Source organism: Centroberyx gerrardi, chromosome 16 (genome assembly GCF_048128805.1).
Source record: "Centroberyx gerrardi isolate f3 chromosome 16, fCenGer3.hap1.cur.20231027, whole genome shotgun sequence".
NCBI lineage: Eukaryota > Metazoa > Chordata > Actinopteri > Beryciformes > Berycidae > Centroberyx > Centroberyx gerrardi.
In genome coordinates this window covers 13,885,644-13,905,541 of record NC_136012.1, presented here as the reverse complement: position 1 = coordinate 13,905,541, position 19,898 = coordinate 13,885,644, and the positions used below count along the sequence as shown (strand labels likewise).

At 40.1% G+C, this 19,898-nt stretch overlaps 3 protein-coding genes across 3 annotated transcripts; 1 reads left to right on the top strand and 2 right to left on the bottom strand.

Moving 5' to 3' along the window:
* Positions 1-1,217: 1,217 nt before the first annotated feature.
* Positions 1,218-3,500, top strand: vma21 (vacuolar ATPase assembly factor VMA21). Its single transcript, XM_071923042.2, has 3 exons — positions 1,218-1,388; positions 1,703-1,812; positions 2,452-3,500. Exons 1-3 carry the CDS (start codon positions 1,327-1,329, stop codon positions 2,589-2,591), a joined length of 312 nt encoding a protein of 103 aa, XP_071779143.1. The 5' UTR covers positions 1,218-1,326; the 3' UTR covers positions 2,592-3,500.
* A 6,022-nt stretch (positions 3,501-9,522) lies between these two features.
* LOC139929953 (gap junction alpha-3 protein-like) lies at positions 9,523-11,839 on the bottom strand. Its single transcript, XM_071923041.2, has 2 exons — positions 11,717-11,839; positions 9,523-10,620 (listed from the first exon to the last, which is right to left on the bottom strand). Exon 2 carries the CDS (start codon positions 10,594-10,596, stop codon positions 9,523-9,525), a length of 1,074 nt encoding a protein of 357 aa, XP_071779142.1. The 5' UTR covers positions 10,597-10,620; positions 11,717-11,839.
* A 1,989-nt stretch (positions 11,840-13,828) lies between these two features.
* LOC139929956 (gap junction beta-1 protein-like) lies at positions 13,829-15,137 on the bottom strand. The gene is made up of 2 exons (XM_071923044.2): positions 15,125-15,137; positions 13,829-14,756 (listed from the first exon to the last, which is right to left on the bottom strand). The coding sequence occupies exon 2, from the start codon at positions 14,740-14,742 to the stop codon at positions 13,915-13,917; it is 828 nt and encodes a 275-aa protein (XP_071779145.1). The 5' UTR covers positions 14,743-14,756; positions 15,125-15,137; the 3' UTR covers positions 13,829-13,914.
* Positions 15,138-19,898: the final 4,761 nt, after the last annotated feature.

Sequence of the window (19,898 nt, the reverse complement as noted above, 5' to 3'; positions counted from 1 at the left end):
GAGGGAGTCTAATGGCTCAGGGAGCTGGGGAACAATACTCGCAATGTTGTGGGTTTGAATCCGGCTCACAACCTTTCCCCGTGTTTCCCGTCGCTCTTCACTGTGTGACATCTAACGAAGCAAAAGTGGCACAAAATAATTTTAAGAATTGCTCTCAGTGGTTCAGCCAGCCACAGCATTGTGTATACTGTTAATTTGATTCGCTGTGACAGTTCTCCGGGTCTACATAGGCAGTGACGTCTTGTAGGCTACTTTTTGTCAAGTAACTACTTGGGGGTGAAATTGCCACAGAATGCAAAATGATTAGTTTGAACACACATCACTGAATAGCCCAGTTCTTTAGTGGGTTTGGTCGGTCCCTTTTGAGAGTCTCTTCAGATGAAATGGGTTTGGAAACCTGCTGAGCGTGGGACCAGTGAGAACAAAGCCAACTGGAGCAGAAAGTGCCACTCCTCGATTCTCAGTCAGGGAGACTTCAACCAGCAGAAACACAGCCAGTGCCGCAGAGACAAAAGATTTATACTTGGCACGAAATGGACTGAATGGCTCTCCGTTACATCAACAATTAAACAAAAAATAGCCTATGGTGTTACATTATTCAGAGATGTCGGGTGCCTACATGTAAAAATGTCAGGCTTGTGGATACTCCTATAGATGTCATGACATTTTATGTTCATATAGGGGGGGAAAACACATTTTTGACTTAGGTTTTACTTGAGGGACGTGGCCTACCTGAAATTAGAGGTATAACTCACCCAACTCTGCAGTTGTAGGCCTTAACAATCTGTAGTCTTCCTAGTTGTGCAAATGATGCAGACCTAACCTAACAGGTTATAAAATTGTGATTTACAGTCATACAGATGTTACAATACACCCAAAATAATAGCAAAATATAAACAAACATAAATATTTATAGATTGCTTAAATGTTGGTAATCTGGCCAACACTTCACCTACTTGACATTGAGCCAATATTTCATAAACAACAGCTGTTATTTACAGTATTTTTTTGAAAGATCAACATGGCTGTTGTTTAATTTATTTTATTTCTTTATTTATTTTTTATTTTATATAGCTATTTTTATTTTTATTTTTTTTATCTATTTTATTTCATTTTACTGTGAACGTGGCTGTTGTTGGTGCATCTTTACACTCCTGAACAGCAGGTGGCAGTCAAACACTGGTCACGTGACCGCCCCGTGATCACACGCGGAAGTAGGGATTTCAATAGTGTCAACAAAACAACAGCGTCAGGTCTTCTTGTCTGCGCTAGCATTACTTATATTTTCAGTTTTTGCTCCTCATCTCGCCCCCCATCGGCACAGCAATGGACGGGTCTGTCAGATCATCTTCACACACCGCAGCTGGACCGCAGCCTGACTTCAGAGGGTGAGAAAAACAACAGCAACTTCAGACGAGCAGCTAACATTAGCTTCTTAGCGACTTTCTTAGCCTTTCTCTAGCTGCCAAGTCGCCAGCACGAGCCACTAAATCCCGACTCCCAGTATTGCTTTATCCTGAACTAGTGCTGAACTTGCCAGATGTCTTTTTCTGTGTTACGTTAGACTCAAACACCCTATTATTCATTCCTAACAGTATCACTGTATCAATAGTCACAATGTTAGAGGCCCATAGCTTGCTAACAGTAAGGCCATTGTGTTGGTTCATCCTAAACTGAATCATCAAATTGTGTTCTTCTCCAGAAATGAGAGCTCCTTGGTGTCAGCCCTGAAGACATTGCTGTTCTTCACGATCCTGATGGTAACACTGCCCATCGGATTATACTTCGCATCAAAGGCGTACATCTTTGAAGGTAAGGTTTGGAACACATTGCCTTTCCTTGTATCTATGGTTGCACACAAACTCTTTTTTTTATTATTTCTGATGAGAAATTTGGGACTATGCACTTGTACATCATCGAGTTGACAGCAGGGTTTGAGGCCATTCATGAACTGAATTGAGAATGCATGGTAAATATCATGTCAGTTCCTGGAGTTGGAATTGGAATTGCACCCAGCTCTTGGAATTGAATTGGAATGACAGGAAACAGAATTAAATTCCATTAAATTCCATGAAATTCCATTTCTAAGAGAGGTTGTCTTGACTTGCTAAACATTATAAATCAAACATTATGAATCAAATAAAAGACAGTCAATAATGTGTATATTTCAGTCACATGTTATGCATCAAATACCACCTGAAAGGTTCCTTTAACATTTTATGATATTCAGTATTGATAATATATAACACTACATGTAATCTCATTTATGTGGTAAGAAAAAAAACAAAAAAAACATGGGATTTCATCGAATTAAATTAAACTTCCCGAAATTCTAATTCAATTCCTGCAGTTTCCTGCAGTTTTTTTAAAAATTCCAATTCCTCAGCTGAATTGTTATCGATGAGTTCATTCATGATTTGACCCCACGCCTCTCCACTCCCCTCTCCCCAGGCTCCATGAAGATGTCCAGCACCGACAGCTACTTCTACGCCGCCATCGTGGCGGTGCTGGCCGTCCACGTGGTCCTGGCTCTGTTCGTGTACGTGGCGTGGAACGAGGGCACGCCGAAGGGGAAGGGCAAGCACGATTAAAGGCGCGTCCTCCCGTCGGCTCACGGAACCAGGGGGAGACGGACGAGACGCGGGCGCCGACCCACAGCCCCTCACCACAGGCTCCAGCCCCAACCACAGCACCACCTACCAGCCAGCCCGCTCGGGGGAATCTGGTTTGCGCTTGGGGTTTGAACCGAGGTTAATGCCTGAAACTACTGTATATTCCCTGGGACGGGGGAGTGGAGGCTGTTGGGTGCGCTTTCTTTTATTTTTTTATTTTTTTTTTTCTCCCCAGCCTTAGCTATCCCAGTGCTTGAGCTTTAGTTGTCATTCTCTGAAAATATGATACTTTTGTTTGACAAGAAGACGGCCCCTATTTTTAAGAGGCATAATCATAAACTGGCATTTTGTGCTGCAAGTACCTTCACAGCACAAAGGTTTGTCATGTAGGAAGCCATCTTGGTTGCTTTTGTTGTGTGTGCATAACTGTGTGTGTGTGTGTGTGTGTGTGTGTGCAGCTGTGCACGCACACAGTAGCCTACGCACTTGTCATTTCTACATATTGTCTTGTCATTAAAATAATTTGACGCATCTTTTTGTCCTTGTAAATGTCTTTGATGTAGGATGTTCAAGTGCTTTGTTTTTTTGTTTTTTTTCACGTGGCTAAGTGATATTCAGAATTTGAAATTAGGGAATTATTGACAAAAAAATCTAAATTGAAATCAAATTGCAGTTAAAAGAATCCCTGCCATTTCATATTGAAGATGTTAACGTGAGGATGTAGATGCCAGTGGAAGTTAGTGTGATGCAGATGAATATGCTGACATGTTCAAATACACTTATAACAATACATTTAAACCTGATCAATCATTTCATATACTGTACAAAGCAAAGATTGTGTGCTGCTTTTGTTCTGTTTCACCAAAAAAAATAAAATGTTCCAAATTATGAATGTATTTTATTTGTTATTTATTTTGTCCTGTGGTTGTGAACATGTCAAAGTTGAGCACAAAAACCCTTACATGTGAGGTAAAGATTGCTACTTGTCACAGTTAATTTTCCCTATAAAGAATACAAGGCTTAATAGAACAATACTCATCTGATCTTGACAAAATCAGAAGACTAAAATACATTTTTTAAGCAGACATCAGGGGCTTCCTTTATAGGTTTCTGATGTGCAATTGTTTTGCTTACAGTGGTTTGCATTGATTTTCTTAAGCTCTCTGTGATATAGCCTATCAAAATTTGAAACTTGTCATCACCCAAGGTAAGAATTTTCATTCGTTTTTATTATATTCTTCGGGAAGATACTACAATGAAATCCAGTATAAAGGGATATTCTTTATAAACGAGGCCTGTGTGTGTGATAAACAAGCTGCACCACACAAGAGGCGAGACTGGACTTCCCCCTACCATCTGCTGTGTGTGTGTGTGTGTGTTTTTATTTACTTGGGGAAATTTCTCACAAAATTTATTTCGGAGGAATGGAGGGTTAGCCTAATTCATGCTATGTCAAATTCAGAGCTTCCATCAATAATATACTGTATGTGTGTGTGTGTGTGTGTGTGTGTGTGTGTGTGTGAGGAGAGATGGTGTGTCTGCAGTTTGGCCCGCTTAGTCATAGATAGATAGACAGATAAATACACACACACACACACACACGTATACTTAATTTATCCCAGAGGCAAATTCAATGCAATACACAACATAAAATGCTATAGTAAGAGCTATTAAAATGTATCTTATTTCAATATACATAATAGCCTTTTTCTGAAAATTCAAAAGATTTGTTGTTTTTTGGGGCTTGAAAGTACATTTTTACGTCACTTTAACCACACAAGCGTTCTTTCAAGCCTGCTGAGATAAAAATAAGAGATTGGCTATCTTATTGATCCCTGTAGAGACTTTCAGCTGTCACATGGCGGCAGCAGACAGTCAGTCTGTTCCCAGCATACAGACAGACACACACACACACAGAAGAGGCCAAGCCATGAAGTGACAGATGCCAAGCCATAATGATATTTTCTGCCTCAGAAACCATGTTGAGAGTTGATTTTGGGTTCGTTTTCCTTTAAGTTATGCAAGTCCCCTTTTCAACAATTCTTTGGTGCAGCTTGCCCCGTATGCTTTGCACATATTCTGCAGAAATAAGAGATGTGCTGTGCTTTAACCAGGCTGGTGATGAGGTGACAGGGCTGCAAGTAATCAGACTCATTCAGTCAGTAAACCTTACTTTCCCCTCAGCTGATATTTCATAAGCTCGCCCTCGCAGCGACACAGAGTTGGTGTAAGGGCAAGCTCTGCCTCTGGCTCTGTCATTTCTCACACATCAGCAGTTTGGCTGCAGAGTGTCAATATGATGAAAAATGGGGCAGAAAGTGCTGTCCAGTTTCTTGAATAAAGCATTGGCAAAACACTACAAGTCTCCTCGATCGATTTTATTTTGCCCTCCTGACCCTGCAGTACAATCCACACCCAGTGCTGACTCCTCGTCCACCTCTGCCCCAACTGGGGAGTTTAGACTGCTACAAATAAAGGTTTCACCATCTTTATACTCTCAGTTATTAATCAGTAATCATTCTTGCTGTTGCAAATAGGAAGGGCATGACAAATGGCAATTATCCCACCTAGGCACACTTAGATAAGCTGTTTCCCTGAATCACTTTCCCAAACGTCCACCAGATGGCGTATTTGCAGACACGGCCCGTAGAGAAGCAGCATGTCTGCTGGATCCACAGCGGTGAGACCGAAGGAAAGGGAGGGGGCAGTAGAGTACCGCACTACAGCTGCTGGGTGATAATATTAAGCATCGGACCACAGGGGACAAACACAATATAGTGGTAGAATAATTCATCTGGACACATAAAATTACAGTGATCTTCCTCCTTATCCAACCATTAAATATAATAAAGGCAGTGCTGAAGAAGCACTGAAGAAATAACAGCAGTGGGATCCCACTGTTTGTCTAAGCATACAGGTTTTTAAGAAGACCTTCAGATATATACTATCACAAACTGGAAGTATTTTTCCAGTCTGTTAAAAAGCACTTGAAGCAGTGTTTTGTTATTGACATATTAGAAGTAGAAGTTATTAGCATTTGTCAGATTTACTTGTGCATGTTAATGGAACCTATGATAACCTATTCTCTAGCCTATATAAAATAAAATAAAAGTAAAGTCCTCCTATATAGTTTTCTACTGGAATCTGATTGAATGATGTCACATGTTTTCTGGACAGAGTGAAATGAGTCCCAGCTTAGGATAAGATTTTTGTTTAATTTTTTTAAAATAAAACTAAAAATTATACCTACAAATTCAAATTCAAAGGGCAAATCATGCGGCCTACCACAAAGCTAACATGCTGCTGATAGGCTATTCCTATTATTAGCAGGTTAGATTGAAGCTAGCCTTCACTATTATATTATAGCCTATTATATTAAATAATACTATTCTATACCTATTTCATGAGTGCTTTTCATTTTATATTATTATACATTTTGAGTTATGGAGCTCTTGATTTAACTAAAAGGTGAATGGAAGGCTACTGGACCTTTGAGAGCTTTTAGATTTAAACTTGCTGATTTACCCATAGCCTTCCACTATATTTGTAAACTCTAAATGTTCACTGTAAACTCCATTTAAATGATCAGCATTCAGTGGGGTAAGCAAATTGAAGTTGAATGGGCTCATGATGATCCAGCTTCAGTAGCTGTGAAATACACAATGGGTGAAGGACAAGGCTTTCATTGCAATTTAACTTCCTCAATGTTTACACTTGAAATTGCAGTGAAATCACCATCTTTGAATAGTCAGTAGATCAGTGTCGCAGGTGCTCATGTTAGCAATTTCACTTGAAGAGCTATTAAATACATGAAAGGCAACGTAGATCAAAGTCTTCATGTGCATTTAGAAATCAGCCAGTTTTTACACTAGAAACTCAATTAAAACTATTCATCATTTTATCTGATCTAAGCCAGAAATGTCAATTATTATGCCATTTAGCTACTGCAGTTCACAGACTTTTACTGTATGACTCACTCAGTGTTTAGACATTTGATTCAAATTACAAGCTGCTATTATGTGTTATTTATGCTCATATATCCATTTTGACTTTTGTATATAACATATTGAAATCTTTATATTTCCAAAAATGTGTTATCATCTATGAAGGTGCTACCTACTGATACAATCACAGTCTGAAATGTAACACACAGGGTTTCATTCCAAACTGCTGTGCTGTATATCCACTTAGGAAAAAAAATACGATACTTGATCTTCATCTGTCAACATTTCAAACACCCATAGAACTCTATCCTCGAAAAACATGACTACTCTCCAGGCAGATGTCTTCAGATGACTTACTTTCATGCTTTACTTTCATGGCAGCAATCCTTTTGTAAGGGTAGACATGAGATCTTTCAAATGGTGGATATCTCCTTTTGGATATCTCCTTTTTGGAATGAAACTCTTCACTCACTTCAGCTCTTTCGCCCAGGTTATGTACCATGAAGTTATACTTTTTGAATTAGAGGCTATCCATCATTGGTTCACTCACTGACTGGGACTATACAGAAAAAGTAACACTTCCAGCTGCTTTATCTGGTTCATGCTATTATTTCTTTCTAGTTTTGGCATATTGGAGCTCTGGAACTTATTCTCTGGCAGCCCCCCCCCCCCCCCCCCCCCCCCCCCCACACACACACACACAAAAGAAACCCTTAAACTTTATTTCATCTTTAAACCAGAGACTGGCATGCTCTTGAAAAGACATTGACATGATTTACATCTGTGCCCATTATAAACATTCTACTCTTCAATCATAGACCCCAAGCCAATTTTGTAAAGGTAAAAAATAGCCTTTTCAAAAAAAATTGTAACATACGAAACACATCCTTTTTTTTTTTGATTAAATATATCCCTGCTGTTGGATGAAAACCTTGTATCTCCAAAATGTCAACTTTTAGCTTGACCACCATGCATTTTTTACTTTATCCAAGGGGTTTCTTAGACTGAGGATGGTGGAATTTTCTCAAACCATAAAGAAACATGAATTCCTTCCAATGAAGTGAAAACATGAAAAACACACAGATTTTCACATGATATATACTTCACATGTACTATACTTCCACCAGTGCCTTCCATCATATTCATACTATATATACTATAGTAACAGTGTAGTTCTTGCAGGACCATAAGCTTTAATCAAATCTCAAAACATGAAGGAACTCTGTTACTACTTTTTTTTTTTTTTTTTTTTTTTTACATATGATTGAAAATTGATATTTGCTCTGCCTGTGACACACCAAGAGGTTACAGGAAATTATGAGCGTACCAATCTAAAGTTGCGAGACAGCTTCCTAGACATGAACATCCTATCTCATTCATTTTAAGGCTTTCATACCACGGGTGCCCATGTGTGCTTTCCTGGCATTGATGAGTAGCCTACAAGATACGGGTATGTGGGATATGCAGACTGCAGAGGCTTTATACATAGCATGTTTATTTCTGCTCAAACACTATAGTCTTGAGCAGGTTAACGTGTTCATGTTTTTGAAAATATACCCTGCATATTCTTATTTCAAAGCTGATCATGCAGTGTTCACTGAATCATAGCTATACGCTGATTGAAAAATTCAAACATATGGCAACAAAGCTACTGTATAAATATTGGAGCTATTGTTCAATACTCCCATCACTATAATTTCTAATCCAATCAATTCATCTTGATGTATTTGTTGGAAACATTTGAAAAACATGTTGAAATGTGTTCTAGTTACATTTTTTTTTCTTGATATAAAGACTGAAGATCACAAAAGAAATACTAACATTGCAGATTTAAGACAAGTTTATTTATGGAGCGCTTTTAACAAATAGGATTTTCACCAAGTGCTTTACAGAAAAAATGACACAAATACACATAAAAACAAGGATAAATCAAACAATGTGTTCAGAATTATGTGCTTTGCTAGCTCTTGTAACAGATACAGTACAAGTGTGAACTCCACAGACCACTGCAATTTATTTTGAGCCATGTCCTGGAATTACTTACAGCATTTGATAGGTTGTCCAATGTGTTGTCAGGTATTGCACAACTTTTCACATCTTCAAGTCGAAGCAAGCAAAGTATGCTACTTGGTGACCTCAAAACAGTTAAGGAAGTTAAATTTAACTATTTGCCCTATCTGGTTTCTTCAAATGAGGCCAGGAGGCCAGTACTCAACAAATTTCTGCTCCATTCTCAAATATGGACCTTACACTGCACATTCATTGGCTCATTCAGTAAATATTTTCAGTTAGTCCTTTTAACATAGAGGTTAATAATTCATGTAGCATTGGTTTCTTTTACATTACAGTTTCTGTCCCTAAGTTTATCTGTGATGCTTCATATTGTCACAATCAAACATGGAAAAAGAAATGCTCAATCTAAAGATGCATTTGTTTGTTAGACTTCCATTTTGTTTCTAGTGAATTCTGTTGATTTTCTCAGTGATAAGCAAAAAAATAAAAAATACTCACAGCTGAATAGTGGGAAGGCAACATGAGTATAAAATCAATTACATAAATACAGAAAACACCAATATATGTCAATATTAACTGAAAATATTGTGATGCCACTATCAGTGTCAAAATACCATTCAAACTACAATCTAATATGTGACATCCAGTCAAGTTGTTGTTGCTGTAATTTGCCAATACAACTATCCGTGAAGAATAAGTAGAATTTTCTTGAACTTTTCTTGATCTAAGGCATCTGAAATGTCATTATGTAACCAAATCAGTATTTACACATACTATGTAACAACTGCACAGTGTATTTGTGTGCCCTGTAAATGTCACTCCCTTCTAAGTTGGAATGAGTCAAAGCGGTGCCATCTTAAAGAGGAGAGTCAGTTGGGCATATCGGAGTGCTTCAGAGCAACATATGACCCCTTCACAGCAATTTAAGACCCCTCAGAGAAACATAAACCCTCTCATATCTTCAGATCATCTATTCTAGTCTTGTTGTTGCTGTGTTTGGCATGGCGGCCGGCCCTGGCCTGCGTAGGTGACCCAGGGGCTGATTCTGCTCCCTTCTTTGCTTTCAGGTCACATTCCTCTGGCTTGCTGCTGCTCCTCTCCACCGCCAAGTTGTCCTTATTCTGTTTGTAAGCCGCCTTGCTGTGGTAGGGGTGGAAGGAAGAGTCCGACTCCTCGGACAGAGGGGAGAGGTTGTAGCTGGGTACGGGCGGGTAGCCAGGCTGGACTTGGTGGAAGTAGTCATCGTAACTGGGTGCAAATGGCACTGCTGCCTCGTTGGGCTCCTTGCAGATGGTACCGGAGGGATTAGTTCTCCTGTAGCTCATACCCTGCCGACACTTAGTGAAGCCCAAGTGATAGACCTCTACAAGGTTAAGGAGCAGCGACACGCTGGCCACTCCTAACATAAAGATAATGAAGATGGTTTTCTCTGTGGGACGGGATATATAGCAGTTCACCACATTGGGGCAGGGGGGTCTGTCACATGTGTACATGGGCTTCAGCTCAAAGCCATACAAGAGGTACTGGGCCACAATGAAGCCCACCTCAAACAGGGTTTTAAAGACTACGTTGAAGACGTAGGTGCGTAAGAGCTCCCCCTGCAGGCGCACGCGGCCCTTGTCGTCCCTCACCAGGTGCTTCTTGTGCTTAGTCTCCACAATGAGAGCCTGCTTGTCCGTATGCTGTGCCATATCCTTCTCCTTCTGTTTCTGCTTCTCCTCCATTCGCACCAGATGGAGGATATGTCCCAGGTAGATTAATGTAGGCGTGGACACAAAGATGATCTGCAGCACCCAAAACCGGACGTGCGAGATGGGGAAAGTGATGTCGTAGCACACGTTCTCGCAACCGGGCTGCTTGGTGTCGCAGGTGAAGCCCGACTGCTCGTCGCCCCACACCTTCTCTGTCGCAGCACTCAGGATCAGGATGCGGAAGATGAACAGAACCGTGAGCCACACCTTCCCCACCACAGTGGAGTGCTCCTGGGCTTTTTCCAGAAGCTTCCCCAGCAGGTTCCAGTCCCCCATGGCTGTGTGAGATCAGATCTGTGGCTAGAGAGGGATTGAACAAGAGTTTAAGTACAGAAACAGATTTTTCACATTTTAATCTACATAGAGCCTAGTCTATAAACCAAGTAAATGACATAACTTGACAATATTTGTGAAATATCAAAAATGATCCAAAGGTTCAATGAAGCTCCAGTGTTCCCAATGTTTTTTAATGGCTAGAAGTTCTAACATGAAGTTTAGTCTTCCTTTCCAAAATGTCTTACCAAGTACAGTAGAGCTTAGACCAAAGAAGTCTCTAGTGAGCCAAGCTGTTAACTGAGTGCTCAACTTGGTGACTCCAATGCTGGGCAGGTAGTGGCCCTTTCCACACGGGTACAAACAGGATTATATTTACTTTAGGAGGGTATATATTTGGTAAGTGTGGACAGGGAGATGGCAGGTTCCGGTCATGATACCGTGGCTGCTGGCCGTCATGCCAGGGTAACATGATCCACACAAGGTGAAATGAAACACCCGGCAGACGTGGTGGAAGTGCGAATTAGAAATAGTCGAGTAATGACAGGATCGTAAGTCACTCTGATACATTATACATTATAAATACACCCAACTTCTCTGATGTACAGTAGTCGTACAGCAAATTCAGCATAAGCTACTGTGAGGGAGCGTGAGTTCTGATGTTTGCTGAAAAGTGATCAGAAAAATGCGTAAGACCATAAGAATTCACTAAAGGTGATACGGCAGACTTAGCCAGTGTCTCCCACAATTGTAGACTTTGGACTGAACTGTGATTTCAAGCAAAAGGAAATGCTTTAAATATTAAGCCCACCAGACAATGGAATCTTCCAAGACAAATGATAATACTATGAAAAACACAGTCTGACAACCAATAGAACCAAGAGACTTTCTTCCACGAGGATGGGAAAAAACGAATGCTACGGTTTAATATTTCACAACCCCTAACATCGTCTTCCCACACAAGTCAGTTGGTATAAACAAACTATAGGCTTTGGCCACAACTTCTACTCTGAGTCGTCTTGTGTTTGATTATTTCTAACTTTGATTCCCAGTTGCACGAATACTTCAATTCACAAAGAAGACTAAAGTTCCTGTAGAATCACACACTCACTGGGTAACCCACCTTGTCAGCTTATACATCCCCTGTGGAGGAGCACTACGTGTCTGTGAGGGTCCATGAGGTCCCCCTGCTTCGTTCGCAGGCCTCAGCGCGAGGTCGGTCTTCGGGCCCCCGGCAATGCCCTTGAATGGACAGGAAAACTGGACTCCCGCTAGCCGCAGCCTCTGTTCCACACCGGCAAACCCACCGACTCAGTCCTCCGTCTTCAACTGCGGCTTATCCAGGATCCACAGGCCCTGGGGTCTTCCACTGGCCACAGCACACATAACCTGCTGGACACACTCACAAGCAAGTCCGGCTTGCCCTCCCTCAACCCCCTCCCCCCATGGTTAAATTTGGCACAGGGCACACTCTCTAATGTAAACTATTAAAGCCCCTCTACTCGCTTGTTACAGTGAGTGACAGGGCAGCTGGCCAATAAAGGTTGTCTGCTAAGTCTGTCTGGCCACAAGTGCTACTGTGGTCTAAATATAGCATGAGGGTCTCTCCTATCATAGGGGGCATGACTTGGAGATGAGTAGCCATTTGGGTCTTCAAGTTACAAATCGCAGTGACAGAATGGAGCTAAGTCAACGGAGAGGTGTCGGCTTCAACATGTCAGTGTTGAGATGAGCCATTCTACTACCAAATAAATAGAAAACATGGGGTACATAATTACTGGAAACAGGACAAGGACAACTGTGATCCTTTTATCCTATCAACACAGCCCATTTCACAATAAAATATGTTGAGAGATAACACTGCCATGAAATGAAACAAGAAGTCGTCGTATGATTGCTGAATAGTTTGTGTCAATATATTTGTAAAATTAACACAAAGTTTATTTCTTAATATTAAATAATGTACATATATACAGTTCTAGCCCATTTTTTATATTTTAACCGGATTGTTTACCTGGATGTAAATTGATATGCACATTTAGGCATGTCTACATAAGACTTTTTTGTATACAATGTGAGTAAAAACAATAGCAGGTTAATTTCAAAACACAACAACTCTATAAAAAGATGCCCGCCTACTTCTAGTCTAAAAGGCGCACCGGACCAGAGAGATACAGAATAATATATGGCAATGGGAAGCTTTCTGACAGTGATGGGTCTCTGTTAAGAAGTATCTCAAACATTTCTCAGAACCAACACAAAGATGACCTTAAACAGAAGCTGCAAGGGAGTAGGTGATTTACAATTCAAGGAATTCAAGTACTTTTTAAGAGGATGAAATATGGACAGTGCTTGGCTGGGATCTGCAAAATGCTAAGAGAGACCCAGCAGGGAATAAGAATGAATGTTCTAATTTTGCCTATTCATCATTTGAATATCATGTGGCATCTGCAAAAAAAACACCATTTTAGTTAGTGAGTTAGGCCTGGAAAGAGTCCAGAATAAGTTTATACAAGTTCACTGAAACTTCCAACTGAAGATCTTATTAAAAACCTTTGATCTGTCACACTTCTGAATATTGTGTCAGCACAATTGTTAATTAGTGAAATAATTTACTTTACTAATTGTTCAGTAGTAACAAAAATGTTTGAGAAAAAAAGAGTTTTGCTTATATGTCATTTTATTTTTTATTTTTAACACTATAATATCCAATGTCCGTTGCCTTTGTTGGGATAGCTTTTACCAGTTTTCTTTGGTTTCCCGTTAGCACCATCTGTTATAATATTTCAGTAGCTGTATGCTAATAAAGTTACACAATAGTTACAGCTGTCTGTATACAATATATCACAATCAAATAGCTAAAATTGTCCAATAAAATCAAATATTGCTGTCATACTATTCCTATAAGACATTTACTCAAATAAATGCCCCTTTCTCCTTTGCCTTGCACCAGCTTTGACCTGGATTGGAATTTAGATATGAGACATATTAGCGAGATTTTTGATCACAATGAAAAAGTTAACCTTCCTTTCCAGCATTTCAATTTGTACAGGACTCTTTCCTTCTTAAACCTACAGTACCGGCTCCATATCTTTTAGACAAGTTCCCACAGCAGCTAATGCTTGTGTCAGTAGAATAAATGGAAAAATGGATGAAAATAACTGACTGAATGATACAATACATAAATGAACGGTCTAAATGAGTATATTCAAAATGAGCAAATATACAGTATATGTAACATTAATGCAGAGCAACAGTATGACAGCACGCTCCATGGACATTACTGTTGATTAGTTTCACTGGGAAAGGAAAGGTAGTGTCTTAGAAAGCAGAACACCTCTCACCCTTGTCAACTGGGCTCTTTTTGGTCACAGTGAACTTAGACTTGAGTGAATGGTCTGCTATCAGCTGATTGATCTCATTTTGCTTATAAGAAGACAATTTTTGAGTTATCCAAGCCACTTTGGACTCTTCTTCCGAGCCGTGTAAGCACCGAATGCAGGCCCTGCCTATGAGGTATACCACCTCGGCCAGGTTGAGCAGCACACACACCCCGGACACTGCCAGCATGAACACAGTGAAAATGGTCTTCTCTGTGGGTCTGGAGACAAAACAGTCCACCGTGTTGGGGCATGGGTATGAGTCACACTTCACCAAACGCACCATCTTAAAGTCAGGATAGATCAAGTAGAAGATGTAGAGGAAAGCCACCTCGAAGATTATTCTGAAGATGATACTGATCATGTATGTCCACCACAGAGCTCCAGTGATCTGGAACTTCTGGTTCTTGATGTGTTCTAGCTCCTTGGGGCTGCCGCGGCCCGACCTCTTCAGGATCTTCTTGTCAATGTGGCGTCGGTGGGCCACATGCATGGCCACCAGCAGGGCGGGGGTGGAGACTAGGATGAGCTGGAGCGCCCACAGGCGGATGTGAGAGATGGGGAAGAACTGGTCGTAGCAGACACTGTTGCATCCGGGCTGCTGGGTGTTGCAGGTGAAGCCCGACTTCTCATCTCCCCAGACGCTCTCAGCTGCCACCACCAGCACCAAGATACGGAAGATGAAGATGACAGAGAGCCAAATGCGTCCAATGCCAGTAGAATGCCTGTTTACGCCGCTGATCACGGCATAAAAGGACCCCCAGTTCATTTTCGATTCCAGGTCTGGAAAGGCAAAGGTTAAATGTTATAACACGGATGTAGGCTAAGCTAAATCTACATCTTAAGAAGGTTAACTGTTATAACCATATAATTAATGAGTAATAGATCAAGTGAATGATGTTATCAAGCAAAATAGTGTATTAATATATCAATAGTCAAACATCTTTCAGGAAAAGCAAAATACAAACTAACTTAATGAAAACCGCAGCTTTGTAGCCTTGCATAAAGACACAGTCATATTTATAGCAATGGTATAACAGGTGGAAAACATTAAATAACTTGCGAGCTATTACCACTGTCATCCTCCACTACAACTTTACGCAATCATTTTGTAAAAGTCTAACTGTTAGAACAGTTTTGAAGAAGTTTACCAGGCTCAGCCGGCGGTGTAAAGGTCCAAAGATGACCATCTTCAGGTGTGGCCTGAACATCAAGCTGGATTTGGCAGAGTAGGAACAACAGACGAGAATTGCCAAGTAGCTTGTTGGCGGTATAAGAGCAGGGGCGATGGCCTACCGCCGTGCACCGTCACAAGACGCAAGAGATCGAAGCCAATTGCGAAAGATTCGCCGAACCACGTGATTTGCTCGCTCTGTATTAATACTGTACTCCCAATCTGACCTACAGTTCAGTTGCAGACAGACTGACAGACTATGCCAGCCAATTTCTCCAAGGAATCAGCAAGACATCCATCTCATTACATTTTTTTTCCTACGACAAATGAGAGACCTCTATTGTTTGTAAGAAAGGCAATAGGCTTGATCTGATTTGCCTAAATAAAAACATAAAATGATCCAACTAAGAAATATTTATATCCTGAAAAGTTGTTTCATTCAAATATTACTACTATGCAGAGCAACGATAATTTGCACAACAGCACGCCAAGTATTTGTCAAGACATCGGGGGCACCTCAGCCATCACTCACCCCAAATCTGACTTCACTGCACACTGAATGTTAGTACAAAATAGAATTGATGAAGGATAGAACATGTATTTTACCTTCAGCTGTGGTGGTACACAAAAATGTGTACAAAATGGGTGGAAATGAATTAAAATATTGTGTTTTTTAGCAAACCAAAAGGCTGGATTGAGAACACCATGCGTTTGGAAAATGCTAATCATTCCTCCGCCACTAGCCACTGCCCTGCACCGTAGCGGTCATATGCTCTTATATAAACTATTTACATACAATGGCATCCTTTATTGGGCTGCAACAAGACTCTTTAGAATTCAGATCAAACGCCTCGATTTCCGCCTACCCCAAGCAAAAGAAAGAATCTGTGTGGACACAAAAGGCCTTAGCCTGCCACATTATTTATTGTGCTTGGCGGGGCAGGGAAGTGAAGGGTGCTTTTGACCTGAGCCACTGTCATGGAGAGTAGGGAGTCAGTAACAGGTTTGCAGATTCATCCAGCAAGTACATGAACTGTTGAATTATTGCAAACACTGCGGGGGTGGAAAATGAAAGCCAGTCTTACTGAGGAGAAGATTTATACAACGGATTTAACTGAGACCGTCTAAAATGCTACGTCTTGATTGCTCTCAATTGCTCATCAAGCTACTTTTTGTGATATAGAACATGCCACAAATCAAAGTCAAAATATACTTAGTAACATACTACATTAGGCATGCAAGAGTATATCAACAATTTATGATACAAACATCATATACACTGTAGATCTGAAAATTGTATTGAATTCATAATTTGATATTAACTGCAACTGTATAATAAACTTCACAAATGATCATTGTTCCATGCCACAATAGCAAGCTGTTTTCCCTATCAATTTAATTGTGCATATTAGGGAAGAAACAAATGATCCTAGCCGTAACTAGTTTTATTATGGACTACTTTCATGTTAAATTTGCTTCAAATATTTACTGAATCATGCTGACAGCAGAGCATAGCAAATACCCAGACATTCACTTTGATCAAGGGTAACTTCGTCGAGAAACTGCTTTCACAATTAGACTATAGGGTGGAATATCACCGAGCCCTGTCTTTGTGCCAGCAGCTGTAAAATACTAGTCTGCTTATGAATGAGCTAAGCTACAGCATGTTGTCACATGGAGGATCACAAATTTTAAACAATGTTTTTGCCCTCAAACCTTCATGAACACACATAGGCATGTACTTGCCGTCATAAACCCTCTGAGCACTGTCAGTTTATTCTGCTCAAACTCCTCCCTACAATACAAGTAACAATAATTTACAGTATCAAGAGAATGAAGTGAATGCAGGGAAAAACACAATGCAGTTGTTTGTCATGCACTATCAGATGACCTACAGCAGTTTACTGTGCCATGAGCGTTTCTGCGTCACTTTTGACAATGTAGTGGGAGAGTTTGGGTGGCCTAGTAATTCTTTGAATGAAATAAAACTCATTTGTATTCTCTCTATACATTACTAACTCAACAATACAGGGAGACATAAGACATATTTTTACATTTAGATAACATGCACTTTATTGCTATAAAGCATAGATTTGTACATTCAAAATACATTTTCAATTTTTGTCAAACTCAAACAGTACAGGAATACAAGAACTAGATATTAATGTTAACAAAAGGTAGGGCAGCTTTAGTAATTATTCTTGTCAAAGGAATGTGATACATAAAAGAAAAAGAAAAAAGTGAAAAAAGCAGTCTGTTCGTGGCATAGCAACACTTAATAGCGGGCAGATAATCTGACTGAATTGGCACTGTCTAGTGGTTGAAATGATCAGGACACAAAATATTAGACTTTTCTGCCTTTGGGGAAATGAGGAGAGGTGAAATGCAAACCACAGAGTAGAAGATACAGAAATACAAAACTTTCTAGGGCTTAGAAAGACTCAAAATAATACAACATATGCCAGAATTTGGTATCCCTAACCCTTTGCATATGAAAAGTTTAGAAAAAAAAATATTGATAATGTAATTTCTGTTTTTATTTCAATCAACCCTCTAAGGACAATTCAGTCAAAATCTATTAGACCCTTAAACAGGATTAGATTAAATACTTAAAGACTTTTAAGAAGTTAAGAAATTGTGTTCCAGTTTGAATAGTGAGGATATGGAGAATCATTAATCAAGATACTTCAGTGTAAAACTGGATTAGAGTAGAGATATGGTGCAAGAAATTCACTAGACCTAGTTTTGTAGCAGTGTTATGAATTGCAATGTTAAGTTTCAAAATACAGAAGAAAGCTGATACCTGCTACTCCATTTGAACTATTCCAGTCAATGCCTTCAGTTTAAATTAAAAATGGTCTTTATCTCCTTTAAAGTTATAACATTCTTGATTTGTTAGTGTGCTGCAAAGAGCCAATCACAACAGCAGCTTGTCAACATCTAGCCTTCAATGAAATTCCACTGTACTTTCACTTGTAAACTGGTCTTCAAATCTGGTCATAATCAAAATCAGACAATCAATCTAAAGCTCTCATCTATGAACTGGAGTTATCAAATTTCTCCATGTTTAAGATCTGTGTGCTTCATGGCAGGGCTGCTGTTATGGGTTTTGAATTAGACTGAGACAAAATTACAGCAACAACTCTGTAAACCACATCCCCTTCTTTCAGAATCACTTCTTACTTTTGAGTATAGCGTGAGATGAGGTATTTCTCCCAGTCAGACTCCTGTTTTCTCATTTTAAGCTGAAAAGTGCCTAAGAAAGCAAAGCATTAAGATTTTGAATGAGAATGAGAGTGCTGCATCGGTCATACATAGGCTACACTGCCACCTAGATGCACAAATTAAAACATTCCAAAACTGTAGAGCTACTCACTTCGTTTTATGACACCAGCATTTTTCAGTTTGTCATGTTTTGCATGTCCGTTCTGGGCCAGTCTCAAAGACAGCGGTGCACCCCTCCTGAAATGAACAAACACCACCATTGTATAGTTACTGTGTTGTATAACTCCCCACTTGAACTACTAAAAAGGAACGATGCATTCAGGTGCTATATTTCATCTTGACACATAAAAGTACATCATCATACTATAAAGCAAGGAATCTCTGTCTGTATGTGTGTCCTTCACATATCTCGAGAACCGTTCATCCGATCTACTTCGCACTTGGCGGGTGTATTGCTGGGGACCAAGGACGTGCAGTGTCGAGTGTGAAGTTGTTTGGATGAGCGGTTCTCGAGAAAGCTGCAAGCAGCAATACCGGAGGCCAAGCAATCGGCCCGTTCCGAACAGGCATGTTTTGAACGGGCACTGCGCTAGTTTGTACAATGACAGTTGGCAAAATAAAATGCCACACTTGTTTCCAGTGATGACATCTACCTGCTAGATATTCAATTCAATCAAAAAAAAAAACTTTATTTATCCCCGTGGGGGTAATTATGAAGCCAACATAGTAAAAAAAACACATAAAAACATCCAAGCAATAAAGACAGACAAAACCAAAAGTTGATGACAGACATAACAGATCTCTGTGCAATGGGGCTTAATAGCAATAAATGTGAAAGTGATGTTATCAACTTCCATCCCATGCTATTAATCATTCCATAAATCATAAGTTAACATCTATTCAGAATGCATTTCTTGTGTTTCATACTTAAGTACCTCATGGCGCCTATCTTTCCCTTCTCCAAGAACAGCTCCACTGTTACTTTGGGCCCCTGTGGGTAAAGCCTGGCATACAGTGTCCTGTTGTGCACCATTGCTCGAAACCAGCCCACTGCCTGCTCAGACCAATCCTTCCCATTCACAGGCGTCACCTGAGGGGGAGGATACAGACACTAAATACCATGCACTGTGATAATTCATTTCCTTTATCACCGAGCAATAGATAAAGACTGTGACTAATCACATGGACAAATGCCAATAATCCAGGCTACACTCTCAGAGTGGAACACAATATATTAACCATTTCTACGAGTCCAAATACTGAGAGGGAGAGAATGAGAAGGGGGGAAAAGATAATCTGCATCTCTGTGTCCGAAAATCTTCATCAATGAGAGAGATTCAAGTACTAGTTTAAATGCATATTGAAAATGATGAAGCCAAAATTTAGGCTATATAATATCTATATGGAACCACTCACATTTGCCAGTGAGACCTGTACAGCTTGGAGGGGAAAGTCGGCCATTTCTGGGGTCAGCTCCTTGACGTTCGACAGAGACAGGCAGGCAGTGTCACCATGGTCCAGCCTCT